Raw genomic sequence first — 18,488 nt, forward strand, 5'->3', positions numbered from 1 at the left:
CCCAGAATGCAGCGGGGCCCTGACGCCTGTAGACACGCAGAGGAAGCGGGTGCGCATGCGCAGTGGGCGGGCGGTGGTTGCAAGAGGATCCTGGCTGCTTTCTGAAAGGTTGGGCAGGCAGCGGGGCTGGGAGTTCTCCTTGCGGTCCGGTGAGTACCTTCCTGGGGGGAACAATTGAGAAGGCCGTGGATCTGAACCTTTGGATCGCTTTAGCCAACTTTTGGAAGAGTTTAGATTGGATAAACTGGTGTCAGAAATGGGTCACAAAGGACTTGCATTGCAGGAATCCCATTAAAGTGATGCAAAAAGAGTAAATTACACAATTAGGGTGCTTCTACACTGTGGAAGGAATGCCTTTTGGTAGCACTTTGACCGCCAAAGCTCAGTGCAGTGGAAACTTGGGATTGGTAGTTTGGTGGGGCAGAGAACACTAGAGGCATTGCAAAACTACAACTCCCAGGATTTCATAGAACTGAGCCATTGCTGTTAGAGGAGTGTCAAACTACATTACATTTGTGTGAGATCCATTGCAATCAAGGGGTGGTGGTGATGGTGATTTCCTTCTAAAAGTATGTGTTTACCTGTAGTTTTCATAGCATTGAGCCATGCATTAATGCTACAGTATGGATGCACCCTGTGTTGTTGTTGTTTTTTCTTCTTCTTCTGCCTACTCTTCCCTATTTTCCCTACAACTTTTTCTTTGGGAACTGGGTGAAAAAGGAATCCACACCCAGGAAATGCACTCGGCCAGCCCTGGAGGCTTTCCTCCTCCTCTGACTTGTCAGTCAGGTCCAGCCCTCCCCCCTCCTCCCTGGGAAACTCCCTTCCTTCCTCTCTGAAAACTGCATTTCATTTGGTTGTTGTATGTCTTTCGGGCTGTGTGGCCATGTTCCAGAAGTATTCTCTCCTGACGTTTCGCCCACATCTGTGGCAGGCATTTTTTATTTATTTATTTATTTATTTACAGCATTTATATTCCGCCCTTCTTTCTCACCCCGAAGGGGACTCAGGACGGATCACATTACACATATAGGCAAACATTCAGTGCCTTTTAACATAGAACAAAGACAAACAAACATAGGCTCCGAGCGGCCTCGAACTCATGACCTCCTGGTCAGAGTGATTCATTGCAGTTAATTGCAGCTGGCTTGCTCTCCCGCCTGTGCCACAGCCCGGGCCATAGATCCACAGATGCCTGCCATAGATATGGGTGAAACGTCAGGAGAGAATACTTCTAGACCATGGCCATACAGCCTGGAAACCATACAACAACCCTATGATCCCGGCCATGAAAGCCTTCGACAACACATTTGCTGAGCAGTTGGGCAGCTCGCAAAGGGAAATGCTTGATGTCCCGCTAAAGGACTTTTTAGGAAAACTTGAGTTTGGATAGATGGCATTAAAAGAATCTCAAATCAGATTTATAAGAGTCCTATCCTACTTTTTACTTACTTACTAGGTCCCTCTTATCTGGGTACAGTAGAGTCTCACTTATCCAACACTCGCTTATCCAACGTTCTGGATTATCCAACGCATTTTTGTAGTCAATGTTTTCAAAACATCGTAATATTTTGGTGCTAAATTCATAAATACAGTAATTACTACATAGCATTACTGTGTATTGAACTACTTTTTCTGTCAAATTTGTTGTCTAACATGATGTTTTGGTGCTTAATTTGTAAAATCATAACTTAATTTGATATTTAATAGGCTTTTCCTTAATGCCTCCTTATTATCCAACATATTCACTTATCCAACGTTCTGCCAGCCCGTTTATGTTGGATAAGTGAGACTCTACTGTATTTTAATCTAATGATTCTATCTTTATATTGCTGCTGCAGTCCTTCCCCCCCCACCTATGAAATTTACTGTATTGATATTATTACTGTTGTATTAACTTTTGTTTTAACTTTGTTTTATTACCTTATTGTGTTTTAACCTGTGTATATTGTGCTAATGTATTTGTGTTGAAATGAAAGTTTATTAAACTGCACAAACTGCAACATCCTGCAGCACATTTTGCTATAGTTTTTCAATGAATATCTGTCTCATGGTGTCCCAACCAATTCAACATACAATAGAGTCTCACTTATCCAACACTCGCTTATCCAACATACTGGATTATCCAACACATTTTTGTAGTCAATGTTTTCAATACATCGTGATATTTTGGTGCTAAATTCGTAAATACAGTAATTACTACATAGCATTCCTGCGTATTGAACTACTTTTTCTGTCAAATTTGTTGTATAACATGATGTTTTGGTGCTTAATTTGTAAAATCATAACCTAATTTGATGCTTAATAGGCTTTTCCTTAATACCTCCTTATTATCCAACATATTCGCTTATCCAACATTCTGCCGGCCCGTTTATGTTGGATAAGTGAGACTCTACTGTAATTTGATGTTTAATAGGCTTTTCCTTAATGCCTCCTTATTATCCAACATATTCACTTATCCAACGTTCTGCCGGCCCGTTTATGTTGGATAAGCGAGACTCTACTGTATTACCTTATTGTGTTTTAATCTGTGTATATTGTGCTAATGTATTTGTGTTGTAATGAAAGTTTATTAAACTGCACAAACTTTGTTTTGGTGCAACATCCTGCAGCACATTTTGCTATAGTTTTTTAATGAATATCTATCTCATGGAGTCCCAACCAAGTCAACATAGTTTGTGGCGAACATAGAAACAAAGTTTCTGGAGTGTAACAACTACTTTCAAAGTAACAATTATACAGGAAATAACACTTTCTGGGTTGTTGTTTTTTTTCCAAATTTTGTTACATAGCGTAATAATAAATAACGACAGCCAATCCTTTCATAAACCCTTTTGGAGAGTTAAAGAATGCCAAAAGCTATCCTTTTAGTCAAAACATTCCTAAATTCTTAGCCAATGGACTAATGTATTAGGCTGAGTCTCCCAAATCCAGGTGTCCCTCTTGGGTTGGTTTGTTTGTTTCTCCGATTTCCAGTGTGTTGTTTCTGTACTGACGGGACTTAAAGGCCACACAGGTATGTCATTTATAACAACGCATCATGGCAAAAGAATGCCAGTCCTGAGATGGCACGGGTAGTAATGTCCTAGGTGTGTCCCCGTTGCTTTATGGCATGTGGGTTGCCAACTGAGTGGAAACAGGAAATAAACCACATCAGAGAGGTATGTTTGCTTCTAGAGCAGCACTTGAGTGACAAGAGCTCCCTTGGGTCTCTGCGCTGTTTGCTGTGCAAATGTGTACACACTCGACACGTTTCCACAACACTGGGGCATCTCCTAGCACAGGCTTTGGGAATTGCTGGCCTCCAGGATGCAGGGTTCACTGGGACAGCTCTGGAAAATAGAACCATTGTGTCACTTGAAAAAAAAGAACTTATGGGGGACGAAGAGGATGGGGAGGCAGGGCTATTCATAACTGTGTTCCGGAAAATGACTTTTAAAAATCGGAATCTACTTACTGCACTAGGCTGCGGATTACACTTTTCCTTGCACCGAGAACACACACAAATCTATCCATTCTCTGCATGTTCAATCTCCTTCATATTCCCTTATTTTTCGCTCCTGACAACACTGTTTATGCCCACATAGTGTCCCAATGCGTTCCTGATATTAGAGTACCATTTCCAAAATCTCCCCAGCTAGGGAGTTGTAGTCCAAACTGAAGACCGCTGACTACGCTTCTGAGAGACGTAGTCCAGAAAAAGTTTCCAACTGTCCCACTAGAGAAGATTTTGGCGTTGCATTTCAAAAAAGTACAGTAGAGTCTCACTTATCCAAGCTAAACGGGCCAGCAGAAGCTTGGATAAGCGAATATCTTGGATAATAAGGAGGGATTAAGGAAAAGCCTATTAAACATCAAATTAGGTTATGATTTTACAAATGAAGCACCAAAACATCATGTTATACAACAAATTTGACAGAAAAAGTAGTTCAATACGCAGTAATGTTATGTTGTAAATACTGTATTTATGACTTTAGCACCAAAATATCATGATATATTGAAAACATTGACTACAAAAAAGGCTTGGATTATCCAGAGGCTTGGATAAGCGAGGCTTGGATAAGTGAGACTCTACTGTAACTTTTCCAAGTTCCTGTCTTTTCTCCCCTATGGAAAAAAAAAATCATTCTGTCCTAGCAACTGACCATGCTGCCTTTGGGGGGTACTGGGGGTTGTAATTCCCAAAAGAGAACTCATTCAAGGGTGCTTATCTAGATACTTTTGATAGCAAATGTTTTCATGACAATTGAAAAGTTGTCATGGAAACATTTGGTATCAAAAGTATTTATTTATTTACAACATTAGTACCCCGCCCTTCTCACCCGAGGGGACTCAGGGCGGCTCACAGAAATTGGCAAAATTTAATGCCCAAAACACAATTATAAATCAAAACAATACATACAAATTAAATGATAAAATTATTAAAATACATTATAAAACTTAAAAGCATATATAATTAGTTCCATTCATACAGAACCTCATGCTTGAACCTTAATTCAGACCATGTCGAATTAAACGTTTAGTCATTAAAAGCTTGGGCGCACAACCATGTCTTTACAGCTTTTCTAAAGCCCAGAAGGGTCGGGGCTTGTCAGAGTATCTAGATAAGCACCCTTGAATGAGTTCCCTTTCGGAAACTACAACCGTCAGTAAGGATTCTCTGGAGGGAAGGTTGAAGCAGCCCTTTTGGACCAGTTTCAGGCCCCTGATTCATGGTAGAAAACTGATAAATCCTCCCTCCTCTGGTCCAGGTTCATCCAGAGGATGACGGGGAGAAGGCACAAGCAAGACAACACAGTGCAGTATTAGCTTTCTGGCCCAAACTAGCCCCTTTAATTTGCCTCTGAGGTCATTTTCTATTTTAAAGTATGAGCAACAAGGTTTGGTTTATGGGGATTATCAGCAAACTCAAAAGTCCCGTCCAGCTCTGTCACAGCAGTGCTTACTCCCCTCTAATAACATTCTCCAAAATCATGCTAGAGATCAAGGACCCTGAATACATAGGTTTTGGATGCATTTGCTAACATGTTTTATCTAGATTTCATTTCAAAACATGGCAATACTACATTAACTGATTTTAGATTTGCAGGGGAAAGACAGAGATCTTAGTTTTGTGTATCCCTGAGGAGACAATAGATGCAACACTGAGCAAAAGAGACAAAGGGTTTGGAAAGAGCTCAGAAAAGTTGCCTGGACTTTTATTCATTGTTGTAAGCTAGACTTATGACCACCTTGTGAACAAGAGGTCTCCAAGTCACCCTGTTGTCGTTGTCTTGCAAGTCATGGCTTCTTTGATCTGGTCTATCCACCTGTAGTGCAGTCCTCCTCTTTTCCTACTGCTTTACTAAGCATTATTGCTTGTGAGTCATGCCTTCTCATGCTATGCCCAAAGTACAGTTTAGTCATCTCGACTTCTAGGAAAGGTTCAGGCTTCATTTCCCCTTGGACCCATCTATTTGCTTTTTTAGGAGTCCATAGTATCCACAAACTCTTTTATTTGAACTATAAATCCGCAAATCCAATGGTCTCACTCTGGTAGACATAGGCCCAATGAACTATTCTTTTGCAGTCCTGAACTTGCCTTTGTCTAAGCCAGATGTTTGTTTACAAATATGTCTGTTCCTTGTTCTGATAGAGGGAAAACTCCAAAGTGTGTTGTGTTTCTGGAGGAAAAAATAGAGCAACTAATGGTTACATGTTTTAATTTGTTTTTAATTGTAATTTACATGTTATTGAGTTTTGTGTTTATTGTATAACACTGGCATTGAATTTTTGCCAAAACTTATAAGCCACTCTGAGTCCCCCATGAAGTGAGAAGAGTGGGGTAGAAATAAATAAAGTATGCATAAAATAAAAGATTCAGTCCCTGACATTTGTAGCTAGAAACAAACATCTATGATATTTAAAGCACTGTAAAGCATTGTTGAATAGACTGGCCCTCCATAATGTGATTTCCGGTGTATGTTTTGGACCTTACCTCCCATGAACTCTCCATATTGGACTTGACATCTGATTTGAATGAATAAAAAAGAAATTAAGCATGAAACCATTCTGGAAAATGGTTTATCCTCAGATGCAGAAAATATAGTCAAGAGGATAGCAAAGTGGAGAATTTGAAAACAGGACGTCCAGTGTCAAAAGAGGCATTTTTCAAAAGACTGCTTATGACTGTAAAGTGCATCTGCCCCAAATCTGTGTATAATTAGTCTGGGCGAATTTTGCCTTGTCCTCGCATTATGTAGCCATTTGTCCTCCAAATGTAATGGTTAGGTTAGAAAGCAAGGAAAGAGAAGAAAGCCCAAGGCTGTGGAAGCTCCTGTTGTACGCATGACTACTTGGATGAAGGTCTACATGTAATCCAATGGACTTCCCCAGCAAGTTCATTCTTGCATTGGAAAGTCACATGAGGTTTTTGATCGGTTCAACCTCAGCATGCTTTGCAATCCAAAGAGCCAGTTTAATGCCTGAAGGCAACTACACAAAGTTCTCATGCGGTGAGAAATGCCCACAGAGAGGAAGCGAAGCTTGACTGGAAGGGACAGTAGGACCTTGCTGTTGCAATCGTTTTTTGATCACTTGCCTCCTTCCTGAGAGAACAAAATAATGAACCCATTTAGCGTACGTTGGTTGGTGGGAATGGTCACATACCGCCTGCATCCCTTTGGAGAAGCAAAAACACAAAAACAAGGAGGCTCAAAATAATGAGCACATCAAAACCTAAGCTGAAAAAACAATGTTCTCTGTATGTATCCCATCAATTGCACTCATGTTGTAAATGTTCCGTCGGCACCAGCCCCAGGATTGTGGTCTTGTTATGATTATAAACAGATTTGCACAATGTCGGAGAAGTGGGGATGGGGGGAGAACGCCGCACAATGGCAACTTGGCAAAGGCATATGCAACTTGGCAGCTCACGGCGCTGCGATAATTAGTTTCAGGAAGCCATTTCCTTTTAAGATATTGGCGCATATTGAAGTATGCTCGAGAAGAGGGAGAGAACATTGGTGTGCTTGAAGTAGGAAGCTTTGTTTCTCTGCTATATGGGAATGACTTCTGGGACAGTTTTTTTAAAAAATATCACCAGAATGTTCCAGCGGCAGCAAAACAACAAAATATGGAAACACTTTACATTAGAAAAATTCTAGGGATACCAAATTGTGGAGGCAAAACCTGTTTGAAGAGAGATAAGTATGTGTTGTCAAAGGCTTTTATGGCCAGGATCACAGGGCTGTTGTACGGTTTCCGGATGTTCCAGAAGTATTCTCTCCTGACGTTTCGCCCACATCTATGGCAGGCATCCTCAGAGGTTGTGAGGTATACCTCACAACCATACCTCACAACCTCTGAAGATGCCTGCCATGATGTGGGTGAAACATCAGGAGAGAATACTTCTGGAACATGGCCATACAGCCCGGAAAACATACAACATCCCAGAGATAGGTACAGTAGAATCTCACTTATCCAAGCTAAACGGGCTGGCAGAAGTTGGGATAAGCGAATATCTTGTATAATAAGAAGGGGTTAAGGAAAAGCCTATTAAACATCAAATTAGGTTATGATTTTACAAATTAAGCACCAAAATATCATGTTACACAACAAATTTGACAGAAAAAGTAGTTCAATACACAGTAAAGTTATGTTGTGATTACTGTATTTACGAATTTAGCACCAAAATATCACGATATATTGAAAACATTGACTACAAAAATGGTTTGGATAATCCAGAAGCTTGGATAAGCGAGTGTTGGATAAGTGAGACTCTACTGTATGTGATGTCCATGTTCCATGTTTGCAGATTCAACCATCCATAGCTTGAAAAAAAATGAGAGTTCCAAAAAGCCAACCTTGATTTTGCTATTTTATATAAGAGAAATCATTTTACTATGGCATTGTATATATATTTAAAATCTTGGTGTCTTGGTTTTTAGGCTTGTTATTTGTGTCATTGATTCAGAAAATTTCATTGGGTCGACCGCAACAGCTCTAGTTTCTTAGATATGCTTATCATGGTTTTCTGTAGGCAAGCAGATGCTGATTGGTAGATGGCATACTTTCTGTATCTCAAAAACTAGAGCAGATAGGGGGAAACCGGTGCCATTTTTGGAATCGGCAGGTTAAATACCTCCAGAAACAGATTGTAACATTTGAAGCACTACAATGTGTCTTGGCCAGTGATAGGACAAACATCTTTGGATTTTGGTGTCCATGGGCGTCCTGGAACTATGCCTCAGTGGCTTATTGATGCTGATGTTTTTATTGTTGGGATATTTGTTTTAGTGTTTTATTGTTGCTATTATATTGTTGTATCAGGCAAGGCCCCATGTAAGCCACCCCGAGTCCCTTTGGGGAGATGGGGCGGGGTATAAAAATAAAGTTATTATTATTATTATTATTATTATTATTATTATTATTATTATTATTATTATTATTATTATCATCTACTTCATTGGGTTCTTGCTCTCAAAATCTTCCAAGTGTCAATTAGAACAGTATTTCTCAAACATTCATCCTCCAGAAGATTGAGGCTTCAACTTCCAGAAAACCCCAGCCAATTTGGCCACATCGCCAGGTATTCTGGGAGATGGAAGTCCAAAACATCTGACTGAGAATCACAGGATTAGAGCCTAACTCCAAGATACAATTCAATATCTACTCTGCCAGTCTGTTTATCTGCAGACCACGTGTGGGATCTCTTTGCTTCCTCAACAGTGGTTCTCAACCTTTGGGTCCCCAGATGTTTGTGGCCTTCAACTTCCAGAAATCCTAACAGCTGGTAAACTGACTGGGATTTCTAGGAGTTGTAGACCAAAAACATCTAGAGACCCCAGATTGAGAATCACTGCTCAGTGGAGTGTCCCACTTGGAAAGATCAGCACCATCCTTTCAACCTTTACTTCTAGAAAAGCATGAAAAACACTGGGACTATTCCAAGAGCCCCTCCATGATGTAGAAGGTCTAATGCAGGGGTCCCCAAACTAAGGCCCGTGGGCCAGATGCGGCCCTCCAGGGTCATTTACCTGGCCCCTGTCCTAAACTTTAGACTTAAGGTTGACCTAAGTTTACCTAGTCTTTGGAGGTCTCTTTCCTTACCGATGGTCTTATGAGATCATCTAGATGTCTTTGAGGGTCTCTTTCCTTACCTATGGTCTTATGAAACCATCTAGATGGTCTTTGAGGGTCCCTTTCCTTATCTATGGTCTTCTGATGGCCTGATGAGATCATCTAGATGGCCTTAGAGGGTCCTTTTGCTTACCGATGGTCTTATGAGACCATCTAGATGGTCTTTGGAGGTCTCTTTCCTCACCTATGGTCTTATGAAACCATCTAGATGGTCTTTGAGGGTCCCTTTCCTTATCTATGGTCTTCTGGTGTTCTTATGAGATCATCTAGATGGCCTTTGAGGGTCCTTTTGCTTACCGATGGTCTTATGAGACCATCTAGATGGTCTTTGGAGGTCTCTTTGCTTACCTATGGTCTTATGAGATCGTCTAGATTCGGGGCCACCAAACTAAGGCCCCCCCAAGGTCATTGACCTGGCCTCTGTCCTAAACTTTAGGCGTAGGCTTGACCTAAGTCTGAAATGACTTGAAGGCACACAACAATAACAATCCGTCCCTCCAACAGTCTGAGGGACTGTGAATCAGCCCTCCACTTAAAAAGTTTGAGGACCCCTGGTCTAATGTAAACAACCAACCAAGTGGTTGCTCAGTTTCACTCTAGGAATATAGGTAGTGGTTGGTGAGAATCAAGAGTTTCTGATGGTTTTAGCCCAAATGTATGAAGGGGCTTCCGGGATATGCTCATCATTTTATATGTAGAGCATTGGGAAGTTGCTTTACTTCCCTCCCACCTTTTATGCCCCAACACTTAATGGCAAATTTATTACAGGAAAGGAAACCTTCTCCCCAAAGTGCAATCGCCTCCATCAGTAATACATCAGAGCGTTGTCTTAGGGAGCAGCAAATGGATTGAGTGGCCCCTCGGGAGCAGTTGCTAATAAACAGCTTGTCATGCATGTTTCCAAATATGGCTCCATTATATCCAAGGAAGATGCTGAAGTTCACATGCAGACACACTCTTGGTATTAGAATCAGCAGAGTGGGAAGGTCATCTAATCTAGACCCCTGTCCAAGGAAGAAATGGGCAGCTATAGCTTCCCAGGAGCAAGGGTGCATCTACACGCCTATCTATATTTTATAAATGCATTTTATGAATGTTATATGTAAGTTAATTTTTTAACTGATTTATAGTGTATTGTACTGTTTTTATATGTCTGTTTTATTGTAAGCCGCCCTGAGTCCCCTGTTGGGTGAGAAGGGCGGGATATAAATATTGTAATAAATAATAAATAAATAAAATAAATACATGGTAGATTTAATGCAGTCGGACACCACTTGCAGTCCGAATATTATTGTAATCTTCTGAGCAAAACCCTAGCGATATTCTGCTATCTCATTCTTTATGCATCTGGCATCCTGTTTGAAAGCTAACAGGGCCACATGCTTTGTAAACACTAAAAAACTTGCCAAGTTGTATAGGGCATGATTCCTAAAATGAAATCTCCCATGTCTCTGAGTTGAAAGAATCTGCTAGCCAAAGGTTACACATGCAGAGATCAAGTCATTAGCCACTTCCTTTAAAGTAAACACTGGAGTTCAAACAGTTTCTCCGTCTGAGGTCATCATGTGGACTTGAGTGAGTAGCGGCTTTAGGCTTGGCAGTGAAGGATGTGGACACGACAGCATTTTTTCCTGTACTTGGAGAGGAGTGAAGTGCTACATGTATGTTATTTATTGTGGTTGCGTAAGGAATTATTTATTGTGGTTGCGTAAGGCAATAAGTCAAGCAAAGAAAATATATTCTGGTCAACAAGTTTAGTATAGTGGTTTAGATCAGCTTCTTTAACCTGGAGGAATCCTAGAAATAATTTTTAAGTTTCCGTGTCCCTCCTGCATGCAAACTACAACTGTCTGTCTCTATATATATATACACACACACACACACACACACACACATACATACATACACACACTAGCTGTGCCCAGCCACGCGTTGCTGTGGCTAAGTATGGTGTTATGGGAAATAAAGTATTGAGGAATTGGTGGTAGTTAAGGTAAAGGGTAAAGGTTTTCTCCTGACATTACGTCCAGTTGTGTCCGACTGCACACTGAAGTGGATTATATGGCAGTGTGGAGTCAAGCTAATCCAGTTCAAAGCAGATAATATAAGATTATTAATGGGTTATATAGCTGTGTGGAAGGGCCTTGAGTCTACACTGCCATATAATCCAGTTAAAATCAGATAATCTGTATTTTATAGGCAGTGTGCAAGAGGCCTAAGTGAGGCCTAACTCTGCCTGTCCCCTGGGCTGAGTGGGTTGCTAGGAGACCAAGTGGGCGGAGCTTAGCCTTCTAACTGGCAGCAATTGGAATAAAAACAATTATTGCTCTCCCTCTAATTAGGACTTTATTTTTCTTTTCTTTTTGTTGTATGAACGCAGAGGCATGGATGAGGGGTTGTGCTGCCAAGTTTAGTGTTTCTGGGATGTGCAGTTTTGTTGTTTTGTCCTAGGCTGAAATTTCATTACCCTTATATATATATATATATATATATACACACACACACACACACACACACACACACACACACACACACACACATACATATATATATTACAAATTTGTGAAACTCTGGTTTAGAGGGTAGGATTGAGCCAAGTTTATTCTCGTAGTCTGACCTGCTTTACAGGGTTGATGTTCTAAAGTTTAAACTCTAAACTAAGCCATGTTTCCCAAACTCTGATCTTCCAGGTGTTTGGGACTTCAGCACCAAGAAACCCCGATTACTGTATTGCCCAAGCTCAGGATTCTGGGAATTGAAGTCCAAAACACTTAGACTAAATTTGGGGATCATTTGTTACATTGGTGTCAGCTCCCCAGAATATTGGGCTTTATCACTTGCTCCCTGTGATCCCTTTGAACAGAGAAAAAGGAACTGAACTTGGGAAATTTACATGCAAAGCTCTGCTCCAGAGATCTGATTTCCTGAGATCCATCTCGTCGTTGTAAATACGATGCAAATAAGTTGTTTTGTTCAAACTACAACTGTTCAGCTTCCGTCTACTGAACTGGAAATATATTTATTTTCCACCGCTTGGAGAAAACATTCTTCTGCATGACAACTACCGACTTTTGCTTCTGGGAAGCATTGTGTGCTGAGCTTGGAATGAATATCATGCACAATATCTCTTTGTATAGCATTAAACTATGCCAACCTAGCAGTTCGAAAACATGCCAATGTGAGTAGATCAATAGGTACCGCTCCGGCGGGAAGGTAACGACACTCCATGCAGTCATGCCGGCCACATGACCTTGGAGATGTCTATGGACAACGCCGGCTCTTCAGCTTAGAAATGGAGATGAGCACCAACCCCCAGAGTCAGACATGACTGGACTTAACGTCAGGGGAAACCTTTATCTATGCCAGTTAAAGTGGTATCAAACTGCATTAATTCCACCGTATAGATGCACCTTTGTGAATACAGAGTAAGTGGCCTACCACAGTGTCAGTTTCTTTTCCCAGATGGGTTTGGTGGCCCACATCTGGCTTCCTCCAGCCGTCAGTTGAGCATCTTAGTTTTATGACTTTCAAGCACTTCATCTCTCTCCGCGCTCTGGTTGCAAATCAACTGGGGATTAAGAGAGTATTTTAATAATACAAAATTAGTATCCCACATTGGAATGCAAGCAAGTCAGCGGAAAATTATTTGGTGTTCCTTGCTGACTCATGTCTGCGTTACTTGGATTGTAGCATCAGTCGCCTTCATGGAAACTTCTTTGCGTTCCAGCTGTGAAGGTGATCTTGGGCATGAAGGCGGCGGGACAGTCAAAGTTTCTGTATGCACAGCTGATTCTAGCAAGCTTTGCAGAGTAAATAAACACGCAGCTCCTTCTTTCTCCGGTCACCAAATTCACCCGTGGTATTTTAATCATTTGTTGTTGTGTGCCTTCCAGTTATTTCTGACTTATCCTAAGGCGAAACTATCACCATAAGTCGGAGAAGGCTCAACAGCAAGTAAAAACCAGTTATGATACAAGCAGTATTATTTTGTACAAAAATAATATTGTGTTGTATTTTGTACAAAATATTATCATTATTATTATTATTACAGTAGAGTCTCACTTATCCAAGCTAAACGGGCTGGCAGAAGCTTGGATAAGCAAATATCTTGGATAATAAGGAGGGATTAAGGAAAAGCCTATTAAACATCAAATGAGGTTATGATTTTACAAATTAAGCACCAAAACATCATGTTATACAACAAATTTGACAGAAAAAGTAGTTCATTACACATTAATGCTATCCAGAAGCTTGGATAAACGAGTGTTGAATAAGTGAGACTCTACTGTATTAAATATTATTTTGTTGGCCGGAAAACATACAACAACCCTGTGATCCCGGCCATGAAAGCCTTCAACAACATATTATTTGTTGCTGTTGTAGTTGTGTGTTCTTCCAAGTCCCTTCCAACTTACGACAATGCTAAAGTGAACCTAACGTTGTGGCAAAATTTGTTCAGAGTGGGTTGGCTTTGAAGCTGAAAAAGTGTGATTTACTCAAAGTCCACCAATGGATTTTGTGGTCAAACAGGGTTTCAAATTTATTTATTTATTATTTATTTACAGCATTTATGTTCCGCCCTTCTCACCCCGAAGGGGACTCAGGGCGGATCACATTACACATATAGGCAAACATTCAATGCCTTTTAACATAGAACAAAGACAGACAAACTTAGGCTCCGAGCGGGCCTCGAACTCATGACCTCCTGGTCAGAGTGATTCATTGCAGTGATTCATTGCAGCTGCTCTCCAGCCTGCGCCACAGCCTGAGCCAAATCTTGATATTTTAGATTTGTAGTCCAACACTTAAACCAGTGGTTCTCAACCTGGGGTCCCCAGATGTTTTTGGCTTACAACTTCCAGAAATCCCAGCCAGTTTACCAGCTTTTAGGATTTCTGGGAGTTGAAGGCCAAAAACATCTGGGGACCCCAGGTTGAGAACCACTGACTTAAACTATTACACCTAATAGGCGTTTTGTATCATGAGTTTGACTCATTGTGTACTGAGCTAAGCCATAATCGCACTTGGAATAAGATAACATCTGGGGGTCTAGAATGGCACAAAAAAGGAAGGTTAGTTTTGGTGTGTTCTCTCTCTCAGCTCAAGAATACAAGACTCTTGTATGCCATGCAGGTTGGTACTTGAGTTGAAAAGGAATCTGAGACGTGACCTGAATTTAACTCAAAGAGGAAACAGCGAACGTGACCTGTGCCGTTCTTAGGGTCACTTCTTTCTGCCGGTCCGTACTCAAGGGCGGGTGCCTGCTGTGAAATGAACAAACCTCATAAAAGGCCCACGTCTCACTGTTGTTTTGTGTGCTTCCTTTCCTTGGATACTGTGCTCAAAATTCATTCACGCACCCGAGGGTGACGGAATACTATTGCAAGTAAACAAACGGATCCATTGCCACGGATCAAAATAATATGAAATATTAACATGCGTGCAGTTTAAAGCATGTCCTTGGGAAGCGTCCCGGTGCTTTGAGGATTTTGTGAAGCCTGTATTTTGAAATGATCTCTGCCTCATCTTGGACTTTTTAGCATGGCTTGGAAAGCATTTATCTTTAAGGTTGGATAGTTGGGAGTGCAAATAAACACTCATGTTGGTGTGTAAAATTGTTTTGTTTCCTCTCCACTCCCATTTCTAGAGTTTTGGTGGAAAACAAAAGCTGTTTGGCCAGTCCTGCTGAACATTTCGACAAGCTGCTGGCTCCTATCCTTCTAGAGTGATGGCACTCCCCTTCCTGAAAGACTTGGACAAGTATAAAGACCTTGATGAAGATGAGATCCTGGGGAAGTTGTCAGAGGAAGAGCTGAAGCAGCTGGAAACTGTTTTGGATGATCTGGACCCGGAGGTGTGTATCAGGTCAACTGGACAAGCCCCGCTGTCCTCTTGAAAAGTTCCATAATCTGCTGTTCTATAAAAATAATAGTTATAATCCATTGTGTTTCTGACTTGCTTTACTGCAAGGCTTGAGGCAGGGTATAAGATAAAGCAAGGGTCTGTAAAATCAGGACAGTAAATAAAGAACAACACTCAGAAAACAGGGACATTCCAGACAGGAAACAATCAGGGCCAGGTAACACCTCCCAACAAAGGATTCCCCCAGGCAGGAAGCAGCCTTGATTAGCTATTCAATGCTAATCAAGGTAGCCAATCGCAACATTCACACTTTCTTCAAACAGACAAGAGTTTTTCCCCCACCCCAGACTTTCCACAGATATATCAACCCTACTTGCCTAGTTTCCAACAGACCTCATAACCTCTGAGGATGCCTACCATAGATGTGGGCAAAACATCAGGAGAGCATGCTTCTGGAACATGGCCATACAGCCCAGAATACTCTCAGCAACTCAGTTTTGATTATTTACAAGCGTGCACCACCCCATTCACTCTCTGTGGAAAAACATCTCCACGGGTCATATCAAAATCCATAATTTTGGCACTAAAACCTGCCCTCAACTTATATATGAAGTCAGTGTATACATGAGTATGTACGGTAATACTTCTCTTTAGGATAGGACTAGTGTGTGCAACCTGTAACTGTAAGAACACATGGAACCATCAGGCTTATTTCCATTGGCCTTTTGTTTTATTTCATGGGTAATTTTATTAATGGTAGGAATGTCTTTGAGTGTTGACAACTTCCGTAGCTTTCCGTGGGACTAATCCGGAAAGTGCATCTCTGTGCAAGGCAATCTAACAAGCCCATCTTGTTTTGCAGAATGCGCTGTTGCCTGCAGGATTCCGGCAAAAGGACCAAACTTCCAAAAAACCCTCTGCTCCTTTTAACAGGGAGAAACTCCTTTCCTTCTTGGAAAAGCAAGCACTGGAGCTGAAAGACGTGGAAGATTATGTCCCCTACACAGGAGAAAAGAAAGGTAATTCCTCCTGAATAAGGCTCTTTGTGTAAACATACTATATTCCCTTCCTTTTGTCCTACATGGGTTCAAATGACAGGTAAGGAGATTCCACCTGAACATTAGGAAGACTGTTAGAGATGTTCACCAGTGGAACTTTCTGCCTCAGAGTCCGGTGGAGGCATCTTCCTTGGAGGCTTTTAAAAAGAGACTGGATGGCTATCTGTTGGGGGTACTTTGATTGTGTTTTTCCTGCATGGCATAGGGTTGGACTAGATGGCCCATGTGGTCTCTTCCAGCTCTAAAAGGTAAAGGATTTATTCTGACATTAAGTCTAGTCGTGTCCGACTGGGGGTTGGAGCTCATCTCCATTTCTAAGCCGAAGAGCCGGCGTTGTCCATAGACACCTCCAAGGTCACGTGGATGGCATGACTGCATGGGGCGCCATCACCTTCCTGCCAGAGCAGTACCTATTGATCTACTCACGTTTGCATGTTTTCGAACTGCTCGGTTGGCAGAAGCTGGAGCTAACAGCAGGAGCTCACCCCGCTCCCTGGATTCGAACCGCCGACCTTTCGATCAGCATGTTCCACAGTGCCACCAGGGGCTCCAATATTTTTCTATAATATTATAATAATTATTATTCTGTCATTCTACCTGCACAACATTACTTCTAATAATAATATATAATAATAATACTTTATTTTTCTATTATTTATTATTTTTCTACATTATTTATTTATAATAATGTATATTATTATTTATTGTATTGTTTTAATTGTGTTATGATATGTTGTTTTTATATTTTATTATATTGTACTGCTCTGGGCATGGCCCCATGTTAGCCGCCCCGAGTCCCCGTTGGGGAGATGGTGGCGGGGTATAAATAAAGTTTTATTATTATTATTATTATTATTATTATTATTATCCCGCCACCATCTCCCCAAAGGGACTCGGGGCGGCTAACATGGGGCGATGCCCAAAACAAAACAGAATAAATCAATTACAATGAATATCAAAACAAAAACAGTACAGTAGAGTCTCACTTATCCAACATAAAAGGGGCCGGCAGAACATTGGATAAGCAAATATGTTGGATAATAAGGAAAGATTAAAGAGAAGCCTATTAAACATCAAATGAGGTTATGATTTTACAAATTAAGCACCAAAACATCATGTTATACAACAAATTTGACATAAAAAGTAGTTCAATACGCAGTAATGCTATGTAGTAATTACTGTATTTACGAATTTAGCACCAAAATATCACGATGTATTGAAAGCATTGACTACGAAAATGCGTTGGATAATCCAGAATGTTGGATAAGCGAGTGTTGGATAAGTGAGACGCTACTGTATATGAAATAAAATAAACAATTTAAACATTTTAAAAATACAATAAAACACATACAGTCAGAACAAATGAGTAATAATACAGCATCTGCCATTGGAGATAAAAGGGGTCGGGCATATAAAACGCAATATCCAAAGCTTTGATAAAGTGCATAAACAAGTGTCAGAGAGTCAATTGGGATAATATGGGATAAGGTAAGGTAGGAAGGGATTAAAGTGCTACAGTAGAGTCTCACTTATCCAACATTCTGGATTATCCAACGCATTTTTGTAGTCAATGTTTTCAATATATCGTGATATTTTGGTGCTAAATTCGCAAATACAGTAATTACTACATAGCATTGCTGCATATTGAACTACTTTTTCTGTCAAATTTGTTGTATAACATGATATTTTGGTGCTTAATTTGTAAAATCATAACCTAATTTGATGTTTAATAGGCTTTTCCTTAATGCCTCCTTATTATCCAACATATTCACTTATCCAACGTTCTGCAGACCCGTTTATGTTGGATAAGTGAGACTCTACTGTACTTCTAGGCTGGGATGTCCTCTGCTCTCACCCATCCACACCCATGCGATGTATGAACAGTACTTTCCCAAAAGGGACCAAACAAATACACTTCGAAATCAGCTGCCGTAACTTGAAAGTCTCATTCTGTACCATTTGTTGATAAACATAACAATGGTCCACTGTTGCCCAAGGGGAAAGCCTGACCTCGCTGGCTTCCTTTCATGGAATGACATTTAAAATGTAAATTACATTAGAAAAATAAACAATAGAAGCTTTGTGGGTGCCCTGTGAATATCAACATGGCATGTTAACATCATTGTCTGCTGGAGGCCAGAGAGCAGGGCAGCTTGAGCACCAAAGGGGTCATGGGGTTGCCTTTCCTGCTCAGTTGGCAAGGCCGGCTTCTCTTGGCCTCCTTGGGAAGGTCCCTGGGGCCGAGGGTGCGAATCATGGGGCCCTCCAGATGTTGTTGGGCTTCATCTCACAGCATCCGTCGCCTTGAGCTGTGCTGACTTTGCTGGCAGTTGCAATGCCACAACATGCTAGATAGAGCCATTTCATTTGGTTTATTTATTTATTTGGGACTCAAAGGCACTGCAGACTAATCCAACCAGAGAAGTCAGCCATAGCAGAGCACTTGAT

General features: G+C 40.9%; 1 protein-coding gene across 2 annotated transcripts in view; it reads left to right on the forward strand.

The window, feature by feature from the left end:
• Positions 1-18,488, forward strand: part of LOC100565008 (tropomodulin-3) — a 34,644-nt gene continuing 16,156 nt past the window's right edge. For both annotated transcript variants that reach the window (XM_062963265.1, XM_062963266.1), the window contains exons 1-3: positions 1-149; positions 14,768-14,974; positions 15,845-16,001. In XM_062963265.1, the coding sequence (XP_062819335.1) occupies positions 14,849-14,974; positions 15,845-16,001 (283 nt within the window). In that variant the 5' untranslated portion in view covers positions 1-149; positions 14,768-14,848. The remainder of the gene's footprint in view (positions 150-14,767; positions 14,975-15,844; positions 16,002-18,488) is intronic.

The sequence above is a fragment of the Anolis carolinensis genome, unplaced genomic scaffold (genome assembly GCF_035594765.1).
Source record: "Anolis carolinensis isolate JA03-04 unplaced genomic scaffold, rAnoCar3.1.pri scaffold_11, whole genome shotgun sequence".
Taxonomy (NCBI): Eukaryota; Metazoa; Chordata; class Lepidosauria; order Squamata; family Dactyloidae; genus Anolis; species Anolis carolinensis.